Below are 20873 nucleotides of genomic sequence, written 5' to 3'. Positions count from 1 at the left end.
CTAAAAATGGTCAAAATCTAAATGAAATGTTACAATTTTGTGAAACCAAACATTTTGTTCAGCCCTAAATATTGCTTTTATTTTTGTGATTTGCCGAAAAATTTGAACATTTGTGGTTTTGGTTTGACCCCAAACAAATTTTTTTCTCAACTTTTTGAAATTGCCAACAAATGGAAAATTCTATTATTCACCTAGCTGTAATCTCTACAGAGACTGGCTGCAAGGGTGTATCTCGCTCCAAGATGACACAAAATACCCAGAGATCAGGATTTAAAGTTTTAAACAGGTGGTTTATTTAAAAAGTAAAATAAAAACAACCAGAAATACAACCAAACATAAAAAAGATTGAGCCAGATGCAGGACATTTAGGCAAATTTCAATATATCTTAAATGTTCCTATAAGTTACCAAACTTACAACTACAAGGGTATGTCTACACTGCGTAAAAAAACCCATGGCATTGAGGTTCAGCGCCTGGGTCAGCTGACTTGGGCTCTGAGGGCTATGAAATTGCAGTGTAGATGTTCAGGCTTGGGATGGAGACCAGGCTCTGAGATCTTCCCCCTTTATGAGGTCTCAAAGCCCAGGCTCCAGCACGAACATCCACACTGCAATTTTATAGCCTTTCACAAGACCTAGTCAGCTAAGCCAAGCCAGCCGTGGCAATGCAGAGGGTCTTTTATTGCAGGGTAGACGTATCCAAAGGATGACTGTTATAAAGGTCACCTCACGCTAAGGATCCCTGATTTCCAGATAGGCTTTTTATAGCCGGAAGAAATTTCCCATGATTGCTTTTAAAGGACCTGATGCAAGGTCTATAGAAGCCAGTGGGAGACTCCCCCACCCCACCCACCCACCTTTCCCCTATAAGGCTCTTCTCAAAAGAAGCCAATAGGCAATTAGAGAAAAATCACTCAGTCACACTACAGGGGAGAAAAAAGCCATGCCCATCTGTTTGGGGACTGGCTACACCATGAGGCTAGAGAGACTGGTTATAAACCAATGGCTTCCTTCTTGCGGCACCCATATTTGCCTGGGAGGCCATGACCCCTCTGTCTAGATAGGGCTCTCCAGCCTTTTAGCTGTGGAGGAACCAGGAGATGGGGAATCTCTCATTACGACCCGGACCTTTTACCCCCTGCCCTGCTCTGCAGAGCAGTTGCCAACCCCTCAGGGTGCTGTGTCATAGGAGTTGAGGCCCATCATAGTGGGGTTCTTGTTACCTGGCGGCCTTACCTACTAAGAATGAGGCACCATTTCACATGGGACACCGGATTGTCAGATGATAATGCTTTCCAGCCACTGCTGACCTGCGGCTACATTAGCATCAATGTCTGGAGGCTCCAAAGTCTGTGCCCTTCATCCACCTACAGTGAAGGCCTGTCTGGGTCGCAGCCTGGGGCAAAATCCAGTGATGGAGAGAGAGCGGCCATTGGACACTGGTTACACTGTTCCAAAGCCGTGCAAAGTAACAACACCCCTGGCTGTTCCCCCAATGCAGAAAACCCCTGGATCAGGAGTTTCCAGGGTGTGCGGCCAGGGCAGCCCGGTGCACTGGCTATTCTCCAGCTGCCACGGGGACCAGGGGAAGACAGGTGGAATTAGAGCATCCCTCAAGGCTGTTTTAACTAGCTCAGGGTCAGGATTCCAAGCTGCCACTCCCTGTTCCTGTGCTGGATTCTGTGCTGACAGAGGGTTGAAAGGGGGCCTGGGAGAGCGCAGCTAGATACACGGGTGATTGTCACATGTTTGTTTGGAGGTGCTCCTGCCCCAAGTTTCACTCTGGCCCCCTGCCTGCTCTCAGATCTCTCTGCCCAGGGGGCACTCATGCACAGGGGATGTGCTGCCCCCTTGACAGATTCATTGACCAATTCCCCATGCAGCCTACAGGGAATGCGGGCTAGATGTTACCTCTTGGTTCAAGGTAGACCAGGCTGGGGAACATGCTTTAAAGTCTCATTTGTGGGCAACACACAGTCCTGAGCCCATCCCGGAAGAAGGGGAGAGCAGGTCCCTTGGAACTCAAGACAGAGACCAGGGGTGGGCAGAACATTGGCAGTAACTGAAGGAAATCTGTCATGCAGGCAGGGGGCCAGAATTTGCTCCTCAGAGGAGGAGGAGCTGCTGCTTCTGCTCTTGGGCCGACTTCTCCTCAGGTTCTTTCTTGGGCCTCCCACTCAGACTGGTTCTTCGGATCATAGGCCGCATCATTGTAAGTTGGTGGATGAGGCAATTCTGCAGTGGGCACTATGAGGTCTGCCCTGATGGTATTGGGCACAATCAGCATGGACTGGAAAACAGGGAAATCAGCCTCTCATTGGCATCATCATCACCACCAGCATCACCTGCATGCAGTCTCAGAGGAACTGAGCCAATGCCCACCGAGGTCCATGGGCATCTCTCCAATGATTCCACTAGACCATGTCCTGTTCACCAGCAGCATCCGCTACACCTACTGCCATCTTCCTGGCATCATCTGAATCATAGTGGCCACCATGCCCATGTTACCCAAGCCCCACTATTGCCTCCCTGAGATATGCTCTGCTAATCAGGAATGGGGTTAAATGGAAGCAAACCTCTTGCCATGCTTCCCAGACATGGAGCTGGCCAGCAATCTCATGGGATCAAAATGCTCACCTCGTGGGAGTTGAGGCGGGTTGCCCGGCACCAAAAGAGTGCGGTGGCGACGGCAATGCAGAACTCCAGGATGGTGAAGATCAGCAGCACGATGGAGATCCCGTTCCCGGCCTGCTCGAGAATAGAAAACCACAACAGCATAGCCATTAACACCCTATACCCCTGATCAGGGCTGAGGCTGCTGTGTGCTACATACAACTCATGCCCTCTCCTGCCTCGAGCTGCCCCCCGCAGAGTCCATTCCTAGAAGCACAAAAATCCAGTTCCACTTCTTCCCCTTGTCCAACGGGGTACACTAAGAATCCATTCCAGTGGCTCCCCCCAGTGTCATCTCAGACTTTTCTATCTGCCAGGATGCTGCACCCCAAGGGCCGGATTATTCACTGGTGTAGATCAGCTCTGAATTGGCTTCAATGGAGCAACACCGATTTACACCACCTGAGGATCTGTCCCCAGTGTCATCCTCAATCCATGTTTGCAGGGTTATAGCTGGGTGGGCCCCAGGATATGGTTGAGGCAAAATCTTTTATTGGACCAACTTCTGTTGGTGAAAGAGACATGCTTTCCAGCTAGACAGAACTCTACTTCAGACCAACAGAAGTTGGTCCAATAAAAGATTTTGCCTCACCCACCTTGTCTCTCTCTAATCTTCAATCCATATTATTTAGCATCTAGAATGTCTTGGGCACATCCCCTTCAGATTCTTGACTTAGACTTCAGTGCTAACAAAGAGGAAGCCTCATCCCTTTCCAAGGGAATCTACCTCAGGGTTTACGCCTTGCCCAGTGCATGATGGGGCAAGGACTTGGGAGTTTTGCTGGTGCTGTGTGAAGATTCAGGGAGTGTAGTTTAGGGTCCTACCTCAACAAAGCACTTTCATTCCAATTTTGACCTTTTTATACTTTTTTTTCTTAAAAAAAAAAAAAGAAGTTTTCTTTGCAATAGTCCTCTCAAAATGTTCTGTTCTGTACATGCTGAAATGGGACATTTTGACATTTTCAAAACTGCTTTTTCCCAATTTTTCTTCCTAAACAAAACATTGTCACTGCTGGCACGTTTTTAAACATTTCGATTTTGACAAAAGCAGCATTTTTGTCTAAAAAGGGGGTCACTCTCAAAATACCAACCAATGCCAATGTAATTTGTGCCAGGCTCATCACCTTGGCATCTGAGCCCCTCGTCACTGTTCCCATTCCTACATAGAAGGCTAGATCCTCCTCTCTCTCCATCTCTCTTAGAGCAACAACAGATCTCCCCAAGATGTTCATTCCAAACCAATGATCTGTGAATAGAAAGCTGCCAGCAGGATCTGAACAGTCGCTTACCATCACTAGATAATTGTAGTAGTCATAGTTGGAGTGGTACAGTCCATTTATATTCAGGTCTATTATAAAAGCCACTATCCCAAGTAATGCAAAGATGGCACTGATGACATTCATGGTCTGGCTTCCTTTCACCTGGAACATACACACAGAGGGGGGAAGGGATATTGCTAGGTATGGATGAAATAAATAATCAGCTGGAATCTGGTTAGTAACTTGCAAGTAATCTTGCAAGTAACTTGAACCAACCCTCTAATCTGAAACCATGGATCTGTGTCTCCTGGCTTTGTCTGGACTTGGGGGGTAAAAACCCACATTCTGGAAACCCAGCCTCTGAAGCTTTCCCGAGGATTGACCTGGAATAGGAATCTCCAGAAATCACGAGACGATGTTCCCAGCCTGGGATCAGACAAACCTACCTGCTGGACTGCAACATAACATCCCTCTCCACTCCCTGAATCTTTAATGGAGGACAAACCCGCACCACATGCTTCAGGGGGATGCCCTGAAATATCATCAGATGCTTCATGTGAACCCCACCCCTGCCCTGGAGAGGTTCTTCTCCCACACCAGAAACCACACCTCCTGGGGGAGGAGAGGAATTCAGCCTGTGTGTTCACCTGGTGCCTGGCATTCTGCTTTCACCCTGGTTCAAGTGGAGTTAAACTAAAGCCTCTGAAGGGAAGGCAATGCTAGGACTCACCGCGCATTCGGTCGGGCTCTTCTCGGCTCCGATAGAGAGGCAGCCAGAAATGATGAACTGTGTGGGGAAGGGGAAATTATCATTGTCAGGTGCACCTTGTTCATGGCTGGTTGCAGGGCTGTTATTAGCCCATCAGGCATCTGTACCAGATATGGCCTAGCTACAGAGCTTCATTATATACACCAGATGCCTAAATTGTAAGATCCTTGAATGCACTGTTGTGAGTTTAAGTAAGGCATGCCACACACAGCACTGCCTAGTGGCAGAACAGTATAATACAGCTGAGCATGCCATTACCCCAGACTTTAAGGTCAGAAGGGACCATCATGATCATCTAGTCCAGGGATCTCAAACTCAAATGACCACGAGGGCCACATGAGGACTAGTACATTGGCCCGAGGGCCGCATCACTGACCCTCCCCTGCTGCCCTGCTCCGCCCCACCTCTTCCCACCCCTTCCCTGCCCCCATTCCAACCCCTTCCCTGAAATCCCGCCCCAACTCCGCCCCCTCCCTGCCCCCAGGGGGGGTTCAGGGTGCATCAGGGGGCTCAGGGTACAGGAAGGGTGTGGCGTGCAGCAGGGGGTCAGTTTGCGGCAGGGGGCTCAGGGCAGGGGGTTGAGGTGCAGGAGGGGTGTGAGGTGTGGCAGGGGGTTGGGGTGCAGGAAGGTTGAGGGGTGCGGCAGGGGGTTCAGCTGCAGGAGGGGTGCGGGGGCGGGCTCCGGCCTGGCGTGCACTGGGGACAGGGCAGGCTTCCCTCCTGCCTGCCCTGCCCCCGCGCCGCTCCGGGAAGCGGCTGGAACCTTGGAGGGGGGCAGGGGACAGGGGTCTGTGTGTTGCCTTGGCTGCGCCTCCAGGACCACCCCCCGCAGCTCCCATTGGCTGGGAACGGGGAATCACGGCCAGGGCAGCACACAGACCCCTGTGCCCCCACTAGGTCCTGGCTGCTTCCCGGAGTGGCGCAGGGGCAGGGCAGGCAGGCAGGGAGCCTGCCCTGCCCTCGGTGTGTGCCGGGCCGGGCCGGAGCCGCTCTAGATAAACGCTGGGGGGGCTGCGGGGAGCTGGCGAGCTGCAGAAAATAACCCTGCGGGCCGCGTGTTTGAGACCCCTGATCTAGTCTGACCTCCTGCACAATGCAGGCTACAGAACCTCACCCACCCACTCCCGTAATAGACCTATAACCTCTGGCTGAGTTACTGAAGTCTTCAAATCATGATTTAAAGACTTCAAGTTACAGAGAACCCACCATTTACACTAGTTTAAACCTGCAAGTGACCCATGCCCCATTCTGCAGAAGAAGGCAAAAAATCACCAGGATCTCTGCCAATCTGACCCCAGGGAAAAATTCCTTTCTCACCCCAAATATTAGACCCTGAGCATGTGGGCAAGACCCACCAGCCAGACACCTGGGAAAGAATTCTCTGTAGTAACTCAGAGCCCTCTCCACCTAGTGTCCGATCACCAGCTATTGGAGATATTTGCTGCTAGAAGTCACAAATTGGCTACATGCCATTGTAGGCAGTCCTGTCATACCATCCCCTCCATAAACTTAGTAAGCTCAGTCTGGAAGCCAGATAGGTCTTTTGCCCCTACTGCTCCCCTTGGGAGGCTGTTCCAGAAATTCACTCCTCTGATGGCTAGAAACCTTCCTTTAATTTCAAGACTAAACTTGTTGATGGCCAGTTTATATCCATATGTTCTTGTGTCCACATTGGCACTTAAGTTAAAATAACTCCTCTCCCTCCCTGTATTTATCCCTCTGATGTATTTATAGAGAGCAATCACATCTCCCCTCAGCCTTCATTTGGTTTGGCTAAACAAGCCAAGCTCTTTGAGTCTCCTCTCATAAGGGAGGTTTTCCATTCCTCAGAACATCCTAGTAGCCCTTCTCTGCACCTGTTCTGGTTTGAATTCATCTTTGTTAAACATGGGAGACCAGACCTGCACACAGTATTCCAGGGGAGGGCTCACCCGAGCCTTGTATAATGGGTATTAACACTTCCCTGTCTCTACTGGAAATACCTCGCCTGATGCATCCTAGGACTGCATTAGCCTTTTTCACAGCCTCATATTATTAAACTGTGGGTCTCTTTAAACTTTGGGATCAATTCTGGTTCCCCTAAGGGACCCGCCTCTGATGGAAACGAGGCAGAAGCATGGACCCCTTCTCCCTGCTAGGGCAAACAGGATGGGGAGCTCAGGAAATGAGTCTGCTTCTGCTGGAAAGCAACTACCTCTCTGGACTCCTGCAATCCAGAGTCTCTGTTGTCCGGCTGGAAGGTGGGTTTCTCCAGGTAAGTAGGCTCCATACTTTCAGGCACAGGGCCACTAAGGTCCAGGCCCTCAAAGATATGTGGCTGCTTGACTCCTGTTGAAATCCATGAGTTAAGTCCCTAAATATCCCGTGAGGATCCAGGCCTGGGGCATGGATCATCTTTTTGTTTTGTGTCTGCACAGCACTTAGCACTATGGGATCCTGGTCCAGGACTAGGGGCCCCAGGAGATCCTGCAACATAAATAATAACAATCCATCTAATTCATCAGCATTCTGATCCTCTGCAGGTGCCTCTAAAAGACATTCAAGTGAGAGACAATCCCTTCAGGCTAGACCATGGGACAGTCCTACCCACCCAGTCCTCGGTGGGTAGAGAGGAGAGAAAAATGGGCTGGTCATGGGAAGCCAGTCTGAGGTGAGTGGAGAGGGGAGAAAATGGAATTGTCATGGGAAGCCAACCCAATCTGGATTCATTCAGTTCCATTTACGCTACTCACAGACACTCCTCCAAGGAACGGGATCTCTCCAATCACAAAGACAGAGGTGTAAACATTGGTGATGGTCGTCAGGACAATCCCAAAGCCGATATGCATGAAACCCATCATGATCTGGATGGTCTGAGAGAATGATCACAGCAGTAACATGGGTCACAGTCATCCCTGCCATCATGCTGCTGACTTTACAGAGAGGTGCCCAGCAGCTCTGCATTTTGAAAGCACTGTGCAAATGCAGCATGGGCTAGGTATGGGTCACTGAGGGCACTGTTACAGCTTATCACCAAGTAGCTTGTGCTTTTTAGCTCTGAAAGCCGAGAGTTCAAACCCCGTTGTTGACTCAAGCTGGGGTCAGTGACATAAACATCAGCTAACCCTCCCATATTTAGTAGATGGAGAAACTGAGGCAGAACAGTGAAGTGACCTGCTGTAGCTCTTCCACCCAATCAAGCTGGGTTTAGTGCTCAGGAGTGATTGACTCCTAGCCACACTGAGCTCAGGACCATAGGTGAGAGCCAGAGGAGAACAAAAGAAGGGGAAAGATTGGAACTGCTGTGTGATGAGTTCTGACCTCCTCAGTGGTGTCTGGGAAGAGCATCATGAAAGGTCCTCAAGGCAGGACAGTGCAAGAGCAGGATTCCTTTTTTTGCCATATTCTGGAATTGTGGGGGGGTACCCATGTCCCCCCAGCATTTCCCCCTCCATGCATGGCCAGCAACCTTCCTTTTGGGGGCTGTTCTTTACCCAGACTGAGGGGGGTCCTGCAAAAGATGCTCCCCACTGCCCCAAAGCAGAGCTCTATAACCCCCTGGCTAGGATGCAGCTCTGCAGAAACCTCAGCCTCTGCCAGCAGGAGAATGGGCCTACGAGTCTGCCACATGTGAGAGCTGCACTTTGCTCTGCGGAGCTCCCTGCAGGAGAGAACAGGCCCAGGGGGTTCAGTGGGGCTGCCAGCCTCTGACCTCCCAAGAGGAGGGAGGGAGCAGGGCTGGCCCTGGAAGCCAAGGCAGAGCAGAGTGCCCTCAGGTGGGCAGTCCCTGGAAGCCTCCCCTATGCCCATGCTGGTGCCAGGACTCTGCTCTCCTGACACTGACCAGAGCCCCTGCTGCCACTACGCACCCTGGCCTGCTGCCAATCCCAGGGCTGGCAGCACCTGGGGGGTGCCAGCTGGAACAGGTGTCAGCCCAGGTCTGCCTGCCCCTCCCTTCTGCTCCCCTGCTCTCTCCACCAGCTGGAGAATCAGGCTGGCAGGCCCCTGAGCAAGAGGCAGGGTGACCAGATAGCAAGTGTGAAAAAACAGGAGGGGGTGTGTTGGGGGGGGGGGTAATCTGCCCCTATACAAGACTAAGCCCCAAATATCAGGAGTGTCCCTATAAAACCGGGACATCTGGTCACCCTTGCGTGGGGGTCACCTTGCCACACAAGCGCCTCTCAAGGAAGAGCAGCCCAGGCAGGCCCCCCCACCCCGAGGGGCAGCTCCAGGGGGCTTTGGCTGATGGGTTTCCAGCCCAGGAAGGAGCGCTACGATCCTCGTCTGACAACCCGCCTAGCACAGGCCAGGGGGGGGGATGCGCCCCACCTCTCCCCGGCACTCGGAGGCGGCTCGGGCCCTGCCAGTCCCCGCACCCCCCTGCCCAGTGCAGCCCCCCCACACACACACTTTTCCCATCTCTCAGCCACACTCACCCCCATCACTCGGTTCTTCCCCTTGGGGATCGTCTCCGCCTTGTACATCACGGCGCGTCTCCCCAGCCGTATGGTCCCCTCCCCTGACATGGACGCCACCGGGGTGTTCGCTCCCAGCCCCGCGGGGTGCCCGGCGGCTGGACGCGAAGCTGCATCCGCCCCCCCCAGCCCCACGCCTGGCTGAGCCTGGCCCACGAGCGCCGGCCCGGCTGCCCAGCTGGGGAGGAGCCGGGGCGATCCCACCGGCTGCCGCGGAGGACGAGCTCACGGAGACAGAGGCGCTGGAGGACGCGCACACGGCAGGGAAAGGGGGGCGGGGGCGGGGGGGGGATTTATTCACAAGCGCGAGCTCCAGCCCTGATCGTGCAGGGGCAGCAAGCGGGCGCGCAGCCCTGGGCTGGGGGGTGAGCTGCAGGGGCCCCCCGGCGGCGGCTGCCCCTGCCCCGCCGTTCAATCCGTTCAGGGAGGCGTGGGACGGAAACGCCACCGTCCCGGGGCTGCTGGGGCCGCGGAGCGAGAACGGGAGGAACCGGTATTTACACAGCGGAGCAGCCGGCGGAGAGTGAAAACCCGTTTGTAAGGAGCGGGAGCAGGGAAAGGTCTTCACGCAGAGGCGCGCAGGCTCCTTGGGTGAGCAGGGTTAGATGCGAGCACTCTGTCCAAGCCGTCAGACAACGGGAAGAGCCAGCCACAGCCCTCAATGGCCTCATGCAGCACGGAGACCCACAGGCCCTGGGACGGCTTCCTTTCTTTTCTTGAAAATGTCAGGGCCATTCATTTCATTGGGTGAGGCCCTTGCTCGGTATACATGGCCAGATCTTGACCAAGAGGCTTCCGGCAACTTGGTGGCCACTAAAATCCAGCCCCCAGAATACCTATTTTCTGCTGCAGCAGCCAGAGCTCTGACACTTTAGCCCTAACTTAACCTCTACCCTCACCCTGAGGTCAGTGCCTCACCCCAGGACCCAGAACCTATGTAACCATAGCGATCAGTGGTCCCCCAGATCAACAGAATGGAAATCTACAACATTCCCTGCAATTCTGGAGTGGAGCAGATGCAACACACAGACATATCAAGTTAAGCACAAGGCCTTGCTTTGCATCCTTATGCCCTGTCTGTGACGGAGAGGAGCATTAGCCCTCCTTTTATAGGTAGGGCAACATGGGAAAACTTTCTAACTCTAAGGGTAGTTCAGCTCTGGAACATTGTTGGAGGTTTCTAAGAACAGATGGGGCAAACACGTGCCAGGGATGGTTTAGGGTTCCTCGGTCCTGCCTTAGTGCAGGGGACTTGCTGAATTCTTCCAGACCTATGTTTCTGTGATTCTGTCATGGCCCTGCCCTGCCTCCCAGGGTACAGTGAGGATAAATACAATAAAGATGGTGACGCACTTTGAAATCAATGCCTGAAAAGTGATAGCATTGCATTATACCAATAAAGAAGCCCAGATAGGGCATAAGCACAGACAATTTTGGTGTCATTCTTATATGGAAACCCTAACTTGTCAGGAAACCGAGACAAGAAAGGTAGTGCAGAGCCAAGGTTAGCCAGCAAAAGGTGCTACAGGACCGCCACCCCTCTCTCCCTTTCATCTGTTAAGGCAAACCCAGGCCCCCGCTGCTGATCTGGCGCTGCACCCTCTCCAGGGCTTTCACCAATAGCCTCATCACACTATTTACAATGCTCTTACTCTGCTCATCATGCTGGGTCTATTCCCCGCACCCTGCTGGCTGCAGGTGTCTCTTTGACAGGAGGCTCCCATGCTTTCACAGCTGGAATCCCCTTTGGAGTGTGTTGCCTGATTTTAGGAAGTTAATATTAATTTGGATACTATGGGTTACAGACTCACCAGTTAATCTGATCAGAAGATATTAAAAGCATCTTGTAGGTGCTTCCTCAGCTCTCGTCCCCTAAAGCCCCTACTCTACTTGCGCTATATTGATGACATCTTCATCATCTGGACCCATGGAACAGAAGCCCTTGAGGAATTCCACCATGATTTCAACAATTTCCATCCCACCACCAACCTCAGCCTGGTCCAGTCCACACAAGAGATCCACTTCCTGGACACTACAGTGCTAATAAACAATGGTCACATAAACACCACCCTATACCGGAAACCTACTGACCGCTATTCCTACCTGCATGCCTCCAGCTTTCACCCTGACCACACCACATGATCCATCGTCTACAGCCAAGCTCTGCGATACAACCGCATTTGCTCCAACCCCTCAGACAGAGACAAACACCTACAAGATCTCTGTCAAGCTTTCTTACAACTACAATACCCACCTGCAGAAGTAAAGAAACAGATTGATAGAGCCAGAAGAGTTCCCAGAAGTTACCTACTACAGGACAGGCCTAACAAAGAAAATAACAGAACGCCGCTAGCCGTCACCTTCAGCCCCCAACTAAAACCCCTCCAACGCATTATTAAGGATCTACAACCTATCCTAAAGGATGACCCAACACTCTCACAAATCTTGGGAGACAGGCCAGTCCTTGCCTACAGACAGCCCTGCAACCTGAAGCAAATACTCACCAACAACCACATACCACACAACAGAACCACTAACCCAGAAACTTATCCTTGCAACAAAGCCCGTTGCCAATTGTGCCCACATATCTATTCAGGGGACACCATCACAGGGCCTAATAACATCAGCCACACTATCAGAGGCTCGTTCACCTGCACATCCACCAATGTGATATATGCCATCATGTGCCAGCAATGCCCCTCTGCCATATACATTGGTCAAACTGGACAGTCTCTACGTAAAAGAATAAATGGACACAAATCAGATGTCAAGAATTATAACATTCATAAACCAGTCGGAGAACACTTCAATCTCTCTGGTCACGCAATCACAGACATGAAGGTCGCTATCTTAAAACAAAAAAACTTCAAATCCAGACTCCAGCGAGAAACTGCTGAATTGGAATTCATTTGCAAATTGGATACTATTAATTTAGGCTTAAATAGAGACTGGGAGTGGCTAAGTCATTATGCAAGGTAGCCTGTTTCCTCTTGTTTTTTCCTACCCCCCCCCCCAGATGTTCTGGTTTAACTTGGATTTAAACTTGAAGAGTGGTCAGTTTGGATGAGCTATTACCAGCAGGAGAGTGAATTTGTGTGTGTATGGGGGTGGGGGGGATGTGAGAAAACCTGGATTTGTGCAGGAAATAGCCCAACTTGATTGTCATGCACATTGTGTAAAGAGTTGTCACTTTGGATGGGCTACCACCAGCAGGAGAGTGAATTTGTGTGGGGGGGTGGAGGGTGAGAAAACCTGGATTTGTGCTGGAAATGGCCCACCTGATGATCACTTTAGATAAGCTATTACCAGCAGGACAGTGGGGTGGGAGTAGGTATTGTTTCATATTCTCTGTGTACATATAAAGCCTGCTGCAGTTTCCACGATATGCATCCGCTGAAGTGAGCTGTAGCTCACGAAAGCTTATGCTCTAATAAATTGGTTAGTCTCTAAGGTGCCACAAGTACTCCTTTTCTTTTTGCGAATACAGACTAACACGGCTGTTACTCTGAAACCTACCTAGGTGAAAGATTCCCAGACATGTATGCTAACTTTGCCACAGCCAAAATACTTTAATATAAATATATTACAAATCAAACCCATAAGAAAATAAGAAATTCATAAAAAAAGATATGTAGGCAAGCAAACAGACTAGCCCTGTAGGCTACAAGTGGGACCCACCTCCGCCCCTCTTCTTTCAGCCCCAAAACTCCCCTCTCCCTGCCTGACACCAGAATTCCCCTTCTCTTTCCTTTCTGCGCACCTGCTCCACAATCAGCATGTTTCATTTTAATTTTAGCCACTTTTAATCATTTTGGATTGATTTCATTACAAAAGCAAAGGACACTGAGGCAAAGTCATTTTGAACCAAGACACCAAATCATATTGATTTTTTCAGAATGCATTTTAGGTTTTTGTTGTTGTCCCCCCCGCCCCGACCAACACAATTTGGCAAAACCAACACTAATTCCCAAAATGTTTTGGGGGTCGCCGAATTGGCATTTTTCATCGAAAAAAGTTTTGATCACAAAATGTCACCCTGTTCCAATCGCATTCGAGAATCAGCCTGAGCCCACTGGGGAAGAGGGTGCTCTGATCAGTGACAGAGGGACTGATGTTGGTTTCTAGGTGAACTCCTGCTTCCCCTAAAGCTATAGGTTGCTTCTCCAGTCCAACACAAGGGCAGAGGGCTTGGACGTAATTACCAGAGAAGGGAGTGTCCATCACAAGAGACTGAGAGGAGAGTTCAAGGGTTGGTCCATCCTGGGCCTTTCTGCTGACGTTACCCAATGAGGGGGACCATGGAGCTCACCCCCCTGGATAGGGTGACAATAGCATGACCCTTATGGTGGGTGGATCTTGCTAATGTATGGCACAGAGCGACCAGGGATAAGGAATGTAACATTTCAAATGGGGGGGGGGGCTAATTTTAAAGCAACAGACCGAAACAATATACTGCCAAGAGCAAAAACTGAGCCAGGCTCCAGCCATCTGCTCTAGTCTCAGTGGACAACATATACATTGTTTCCCCATAAGGGACCAAATATGCAACAGCAACACTGCTGGCAACCTCTCTGCCTGGCTATCCAACCCTATTCTCCAGCCAGGCTTTTTATAGCCACTGGAGAGATCCCATGAGCACTTTCTCTTAAAGTGACAATCTTTTATACACAGACAGTTAAGAAGACAAAGTAGTAGTTGATACCCCCATGATTTCCAAATACCATTGGAGCCTTCTTTTTGAGTCAGCAGAGCAGAGTCCTGTTTGAGTCAAACTGAGCATCCATATCTAGGAGCTATCAGTAGAGGAATACCCTTGCTAGCTGGATCAGAGGGAGGGACGGACGGAGGGGTGGAAATGAATGGATGGGTGCTGAGGGTGGATGGGAGCATACAACTTGATCTTCCCCGTGCTGGGGAAGGGCGGGCAGGGATGTGCCCAGATCCGCAAGGCACTCATTCATAGGTCCATAAAACCAGAAATAAGAGTCTAATAACATCTGATTAATTGGGATCTGGAACTTCTTGGCACCAGGCACTAGATCTGAAGAGGGGCATCTCAGGAAGGGCTGGTGACGTTTTTGTTTGAAACTTTTTAAAGTCAGAAATGGAGATGGGGTGATCCTGAAATGCTTTGTGAATTCGTGCTGGTTGTGCTGAACTAGTTTGGCAACACAAACAAACAACCTCCCACCCCTAAAAATATTCTGAAAAACTCAAGGTATTTCACTGACATTTTCAAAAAGGTTTAGAATTTTTTTTTTTTTTGCTTTGAAAGGTCTTTTCTTCTAGAAATTTCCTTAAAAAAAAGTTTTAAAATGCCCAAAATCAAAATGAAACATTTTGTTTGACCCCAGAAATTTTTTTTTAACTTCTTGATTTGCCAAACATTTCATTTTCGGCTCAACCCAATTATTCCCCCTCTATCAAGAATGCTTGATAGAGATCTTGTAGGCATCTGAGGGGTTGGAGCAAATGTGGTTGTATCGCAGAGCTTGGCTGTAGACGATGGAGCGTGTGGTGTGGTCAGGGTGAAAGCTGGAGGCATGTTGGTAGGAATAGCGGTCAGTAGGTTTCCAGTATAGGGTGGTGTTTATGCGATACAACCGCATTTGCTCCAACCTCTCAGACAGAGACAGATGCCTACAAGATCTCTATCAAGCATTCTTACAACTACAATACCCACCTACGGAAGTGAAGAAACAGATTGATAGAGCCAGAAGAGTTCCCAGAAGTCACCTACTACAGGACAGGCCTAACAAAGAAAACAACAGAACGCCACTAGCCGTCACCTTCAGCCCCCAACTAAAACCCCTCCAACGCATTATTAAGGATCTACAACCTATCCTGAAGGATGACCCAACGCTCTCACAAATCTTGGGAGACAGGCCAGTCCTTGCCTACAGACAGCCCCCCAACCTGAAGCAAATACTCACCAGCAACCACATACCACACAACAGAACCACTAACCCAGGAACCTATCCTTGCAACAAAACCCATTGCCAACTGTGCCCACATATCTATTCAGGGGACACCATCACAGGGCCTAATAACATCAGCCACACGATCAGAGGCTCGTTCACCTGCACATCCACCAATGTGATATATGCCATCATGAGCCAGCAATGCCCCTCTACCATGTACATTGGTCAAACTGGACAGTCTCTACATAAAAGAGTAAATGGACACAAATCAGATGTCAAGAATTATAACATTCATAAACCAGTCGGAGAACACTTCAATCTCTCTGGTCACGCGATTACAGACATGAAAGTCACTATTTTACAACAAAAAAACTTCAAATCCAAACTCCAGCGAGAAACTGCTGAATTGGAATTCATTTGCAAATTGGATACAATTAACTTAGGCTTGAATAGAGACTGGGAGTGGCTTAGTCATTATGCAAGGTAGCCTATTTCCCCTTGTTTTTTCCTACTCCCCCCCCCCCCCCCCCCAGACGTTCTTGTTAAACCCTGGATTTGTGCTGGAAATGGCCCACCTTGATTATCATACACATTGTAAGGAGAGCGGTCACTTTGGATAAGCTATTACCAGCAGGAGAGTGGGGTGGGAGGAGGTATTTTTTCATGCTTTGTGTGTATATAATAAGATCTTCTAAACTTACCACAGTATGCATCCGATGAAGTGAGCTGTAGCTCACGAAAGCTTATGCTCAAATAAATTGGTTAGTCTCTAAGGTGCCACAAGTACTCCTTTTCTTTTTGCGAATACAGACTAACACGGCTGTTACTCTGAAACCGGTTTAGAAGGTGGATTTTAGAAAAGTTTGCAGAGTGTGGATGATAAATAGAAACTTTGGCTTGGCTGTGGCTTGGCTGTGGCTTTGTCTTGGCTGTGGTGGGATTCACTAGCCTGTGATGAGTGGGTGGATGGGTACAGGGAGCTGGAACAGATGGAGAGTTTATTCTATGGGGAAAGTTTCTGTAAATGTAAAACCAACAAGTAAATCAAGGATCGATTCCTCCCTTTTGGACAGTTCATCGCTTCTGGATCCCTCTCTGTTGCAGCTGAAAAGAAACTCAAAAGGGCCAGGTGAGTTACAGCATTTGCTCCTCTTGTGTGTTTGAGAGAGATATAAAGCCAGATCCTCAGCTGGACTGAGAAGGGACACGTGCGCGAAAGAGCCCTTGTCCCCATCCTGAGGTCACTTTCTTATTGAACAGTCCCTGTCCAGGCTGCTCCAGGCCTAAGGGGATATTCTGGCAGCTGTGGATTGCTGGATACAGACATGAGCCCCAACTGATCACTCTTCTTTGGGCTATGCCAGCAGTTGGGAGGCATAGCAGTGGCTATAGGATATCTAATTATTTCTCTGTATGGGTGCAATGGTGTCCACTCACCACAGCAGTGTCTCCTATTCTGCCCTGCAGCTGCTTTTATGCTAGCCAGCTGGGCCCTGATTGGCTGCTCTGTGCCACTTCTCTCCCATTGGCTGCTTTCTGCACAGCCTCTCTAGGCTGCTTGGAGGACTCACCTCCACTACTCTTTTCTGGGCTGGAATATGGCAGGCCCACAATGCCTCCACTAACCCCTTCCACTCCTGTGTGAACACCCATCACAGCATAGAAAAAATCTTTGCAGAGCTGGATCTGCAGGGTTTAGAGCTGCTTGTATCGGTAGAGCTTAGTGGCCTGAAAGTGGCCGAGGATTGGGGCCTTATAGCTTAGTTCTGCTCTGCTCAGAATGTTCCCCAGAGAGAGCAGTTTGGGGAGAGAAGCAGACACCCTGTCTGTCACAGCCTAGCTGGATCCTGGATGCTGCTCCTGCTCTGATAGAAAGGGACCCCTACTGAGTAAACCTGGGATTCATCTCACGGATACTGTTGGGTGGTGTTACAGGGTGGTGCCTGTAGGAGGTATTGTGTGTAGAGGTAGGACCAAAGCCTGAATACACAAACCTCAGTGGACTCTGGGAGAACTCGATACAGAGCTTTCAGTTACTCCCTCTCTGCACTGGGGCAGGAACCAAGTGGGGGAGGCTCCTATATTCTGGAGCTGTGCCTAGGCCTACCTGGCTCTTGTTGTAAGTTAGAGCTGCCTCAGGGCTGCTCAAACTTAGCCTTTCCTTTCCATGGGGCCCCTGGGGGTCTTGAGAAGCAGAGAATAGCCAGAATGCAGTGTACTCCGGTCATGTAACCGATTCTAACCCTTATGCCAGGGGCTGAGATCAGGACTGGTGCAGAGTATTTATCATAGAATATAAGGGTTGGAAGGGACCTCAGGAGGTCATCTAGTCCAACCCCCTGCTCAAAGCAGGGCCAATCTCCAACTAAATCATCCCAGCCAGGGCTTTGTCAAGCCTGACCTTAAAAACCTCCAAGGAAGGAGATTCCACCACCTCCCTAGGTAATGCATTCCAGTGTTTCACCACCCTCCTAGTGAAATAGTGTTTCCTAACATCCAACCTAAACCTCCCGCACTGCAACTTGAGACCATTACTCCTTGTCCTGTCATCTGCTACCACTGAGAACAGTCTAGAGCCATCCTCTTTGGAACCCCCTTTCAGGTACTTGAAAGCAGCTATCAAATCCCCCCTCATTCTTCTCTTCTGCAGACTAAACAATCCCAGTTCCCTCAGCCTCTCCGCATAAGTCATGAGTCATAAGTCAGACCCCTAATCATTTTTGTTGCTCTCCGCTGGACTCTTTCCAATTTTTCCAAATCCTTCTTGTAGTGTGGGGCCCAAAACTGGACATAGTACTCCAGATGAGGCCTCTCCAGTGTTGAGGGGAACGATCACGTCCCTCGATCTGCTGGCAATGCCCCTACAGATACATCCCAAAATGCCATTGGCCTTCTTGGCAACAAGGGCACACTGTTGACTCCTATCCAGCTTCTCGTCCACTGTCACCCCTAGGTCCTTTTCTGCCAGCTGCTGCCGAGCCATTCGGTCCCTAGTCTGTAGCGGTGTGCCCATACTACACCAGCTGGGGCTGCCCCCTGTGCAGCTGGTGTCCTGAGGAGACATTCCCACCCCTTTCATGCTACCTGAGGCTTAAGGGTCTTAAACTCAGACTCATACTTTAAGGCTAGAGGGACCATCGTGATCATCTGCCCTTCTGCAAATTGCAGGCCACAGAACCTCACCCATCCACTCCCGTAATAGACCCCTAACCTCTGGCTGAGTTACTGAATTTCTCAAATCATGATTTAAAGTCTTCAAGTTACAGAGATTTACACTGGTTTGAACCTGCAAGTGACCCATGCTGCAGAGGAAGGTGACACCCCCTCCCCCCCGCATAGTCTCTGCCAATCTAACCCAGGGGGAAATCCTTGGTGTAATGGCTAAGGGAACCTTTGCTCTGAATCTGAATGTCACGACTCAGCCTGGTCAGAGCTTCACCTCTAAAGAAGCCCAGAAGGCACAGTCATGCTGCACAGCTGGAACTCACAGTCTGTTTTAGCTCTAAAGACAGGAAAAGGTTGTAGGGTGGGTGGGAGGATGAGGACATGAACAGGAGTGACTCTGAAGGGGTGTCTCTAAATGCAGGAAAATCCTCTTTTCTAAGCATAGCTCTGCCAAAATGAGTAATTAATCCCAGTAGCTCCTTGAGTTATGATTTATATACTCATAGGAATACTGGGCTGGAAGGAACCTCGAGAGGCCATCTAATCCATCTCCCTGCACTGAGGCAGGACCAAGTACACCTAGCCCATCCCTGACAGGTGTTTGGCTGCCCATTTTAATGATATGATCACCTTTGATGGCTCAAATTCACCGTACAAGCACGCCTCATCTAACATGTCCAGTCAAAATTTTCCTCCATGAAGCAAAGTTAGTCACATGCAACACAACTTTCCTTAGCTACACACTTCATCAGCATAGCAAGAAATCAGGTGTAAAACTCTACACCTGGGTCATTTTCGTAACAGCACAATGCTGAGCCCTTGGGCATATCATCATGAGCAAGGATCAAACCTACAGCCTTTGAAACGTAAGGTCTACTAGCTGAGCTGGAAGTCCCAGCTTTACTAACTAAAGCTGCCGTTGGCTCAGTGATTGCTAGCTGTGGCCTAGCCCCCACTAGAGAGGGGCAGAGAGTCACACTGAGCATGGGTTACAATAACCATACTAGTTTTTCCCTACAAACTTAGTTGCACATAGGTAGCCCATGTAGCTAGATACAGATCAGTAGCAGCAGCTGCATGGTGCTCTGTGCATTCTAGAATAAGTGGGCGTCATTTACACAATTGCTAAGTGGGGGTACAATTCTTCCACATCAGAATGAGCACATTTGATACAGGTGCAAATGACACAAGTAACCTTTCTGCTCAATGACAGGTTTCAGAGTAGCAGCCGTGTTAGCCTGTATTCGCAAAAAGAAAAGGAGGACTTGGGGCACCTTAGAGACTAACAAATTTATTTAAGCATGAGCTTTTGTGAACTACAGCTCACTTCATGCATCCGATGAAGTGAGCTGTAGCTCACAAAAGCTCATGCTCAAATAAATTTGTTAGTCTCTAAGGTGCCCCAAGTCCTCCTTTTCTTTCTGCTCAATGTTTTCAGCAGCATCAGAGGCTGGTTCAAATATCTAGGTGCATCTCTTAAAACCCTAGCACACACTACTAGCTCAAGCCCCCACCCAGAATTTCTGGGATCATTAAATACTTTTCCTGGATAGCTCGGTAGTTTGAGCTTTGGCCTGCTAAACCCAGGGTTGTAAGATCAATCCTTGAGGGGGCCATTTAGGGATATGGGGCAAAAATTGGGGATTGATCCTGCTTTGAGCAGGGGGTTGGACTAGATGACCTCCTGAGGTCCCTTCCAACCCTGATATTCTATGACTGAATAGGCAGTACTGCCCCCACTCACAAGCAAACTGAGTCTCTACATGAAGCAAGGAGAACTTAATTTGGGGAAATGGAACCTGGCATCAACTTGGGAAGACACAACATTATATCTACCTGAATGGTCAGTAAAAGCCTCCCCCCATGGTAGCTTTGTCTGTAGGTCATTAACTCAGTTCTCCACCCACAGGTGTGAATATCCAACAGGCAAATGTCCTGTACCACAGCCCTTCCCCATTTCCCACTCACTGAACCCCACTCCAGGTTTGGAGTCAGCTTTTAATGTAGTCCTGCAGTCCAGGCATGCACTCAGACAGTCCTGTCTCCAATCTCCTGGGGAAATGCTATTCAATCTGCTTCTGAGAATCCACCCCCAGCCCAGCTACAATGACTTCAGCTTTATTTAGTGGTTGGCTAGAAAGAACCTCACCTCTCTTTTTGCAGCTTCCTTCATTAGTTTCAGCAATGAGCATCCTTGGTGTTGCCCCCCAACAAGTACCTGCTGCTACATCCCCTCAAAAAAAAAATCCTCTCAACAACTGAGAGTGTTCAGTGGGAGAAAAATCAGTAGCACATAGGATCCTTGAGCAAAATCTTCCACAGGATACATTCATTGCCAAAAACCTTTCCTTTTTGCCCTCAGTTTCATTATGCAACCAATTCTGAGTTTTTGTACAGTTATGGTGACTCCTGGACAGGGCCAGATTAATCTTTTGTGGGCCTGGCACCAAATATATTTGTGGGACACTACAGCAGGAGCACCAAAACCTCCCCCTGCCCCACATCTTCCCCCCCTCCCACAAGGCCTTGCCCCAACTTTTGCTCCTCCCCCTTCCCCATCGCTCAGTGCTCTCCACCTCTATTCCCCCCACAGGGGTTTAAGCAAAGAGAATGAAGTCGCTGTATGCTTTGCT

General features: G+C 49.7%; 1 protein-coding gene across 1 annotated transcript; it reads right to left on the bottom strand.

Annotated features, from left to right (window-relative positions):
- Positions 1 to 269: 269 nt before the first annotated feature.
- Positions 270 to 9686, bottom strand: LOC140912458 (membrane-spanning 4-domains subfamily A member 12). Its single transcript, XM_073346889.2, has 6 exons — positions 9116 to 9686; positions 7433 to 7552; positions 4662 to 4718; positions 3962 to 4093; positions 2637 to 2747; positions 270 to 2289 (listed from the first exon to the last, which is right to left on the bottom strand). The coding sequence occupies exons 1-6, from the start codon at positions 9203 to 9205 to the stop codon at positions 2152 to 2154; spliced, it is 648 nt and encodes a 215-aa protein (XP_073202990.1). The 5' UTR covers positions 9206 to 9686; the 3' UTR covers positions 270 to 2151.
- Positions 9687 to 20873: the final 11187 nt, after the last annotated feature.

Source organism: Lepidochelys kempii, chromosome 6 (genome assembly GCF_965140285.1).
Source record: "Lepidochelys kempii isolate rLepKem1 chromosome 6, rLepKem1.hap1, whole genome shotgun sequence".
Taxonomy (NCBI): Eukaryota; Metazoa; Chordata; order Testudines; family Cheloniidae; genus Lepidochelys; species Lepidochelys kempii.
This window is presented reverse-complemented; position numbering and strand designations above follow the sequence as displayed.

Bases quoted from the DNA above. Each gene is read 5' to 3' on its own strand.
- LOC140912458 (XM_073346889.2), bottom strand. From the start codon at position 9,205: ATGTCAGGGGAGGGGACCATACGGCTGGGGAGACGCGCCGTGATGTAC. The intron at 4,719-7,432 runs GTGAGTAGCGTA...TTCCCCACACAG, and splicing joins CGTTCCTTGGAGGAGTGTCT to TTCATCATTTCTGGCTGCCT. The intron at 2,748-3,961 runs GTAAGCGACTGT...ATTCTCGAGCAG, and splicing joins ACTACAATTATCTAGTGATG to GCCGGGAACGGGATCTCCAT.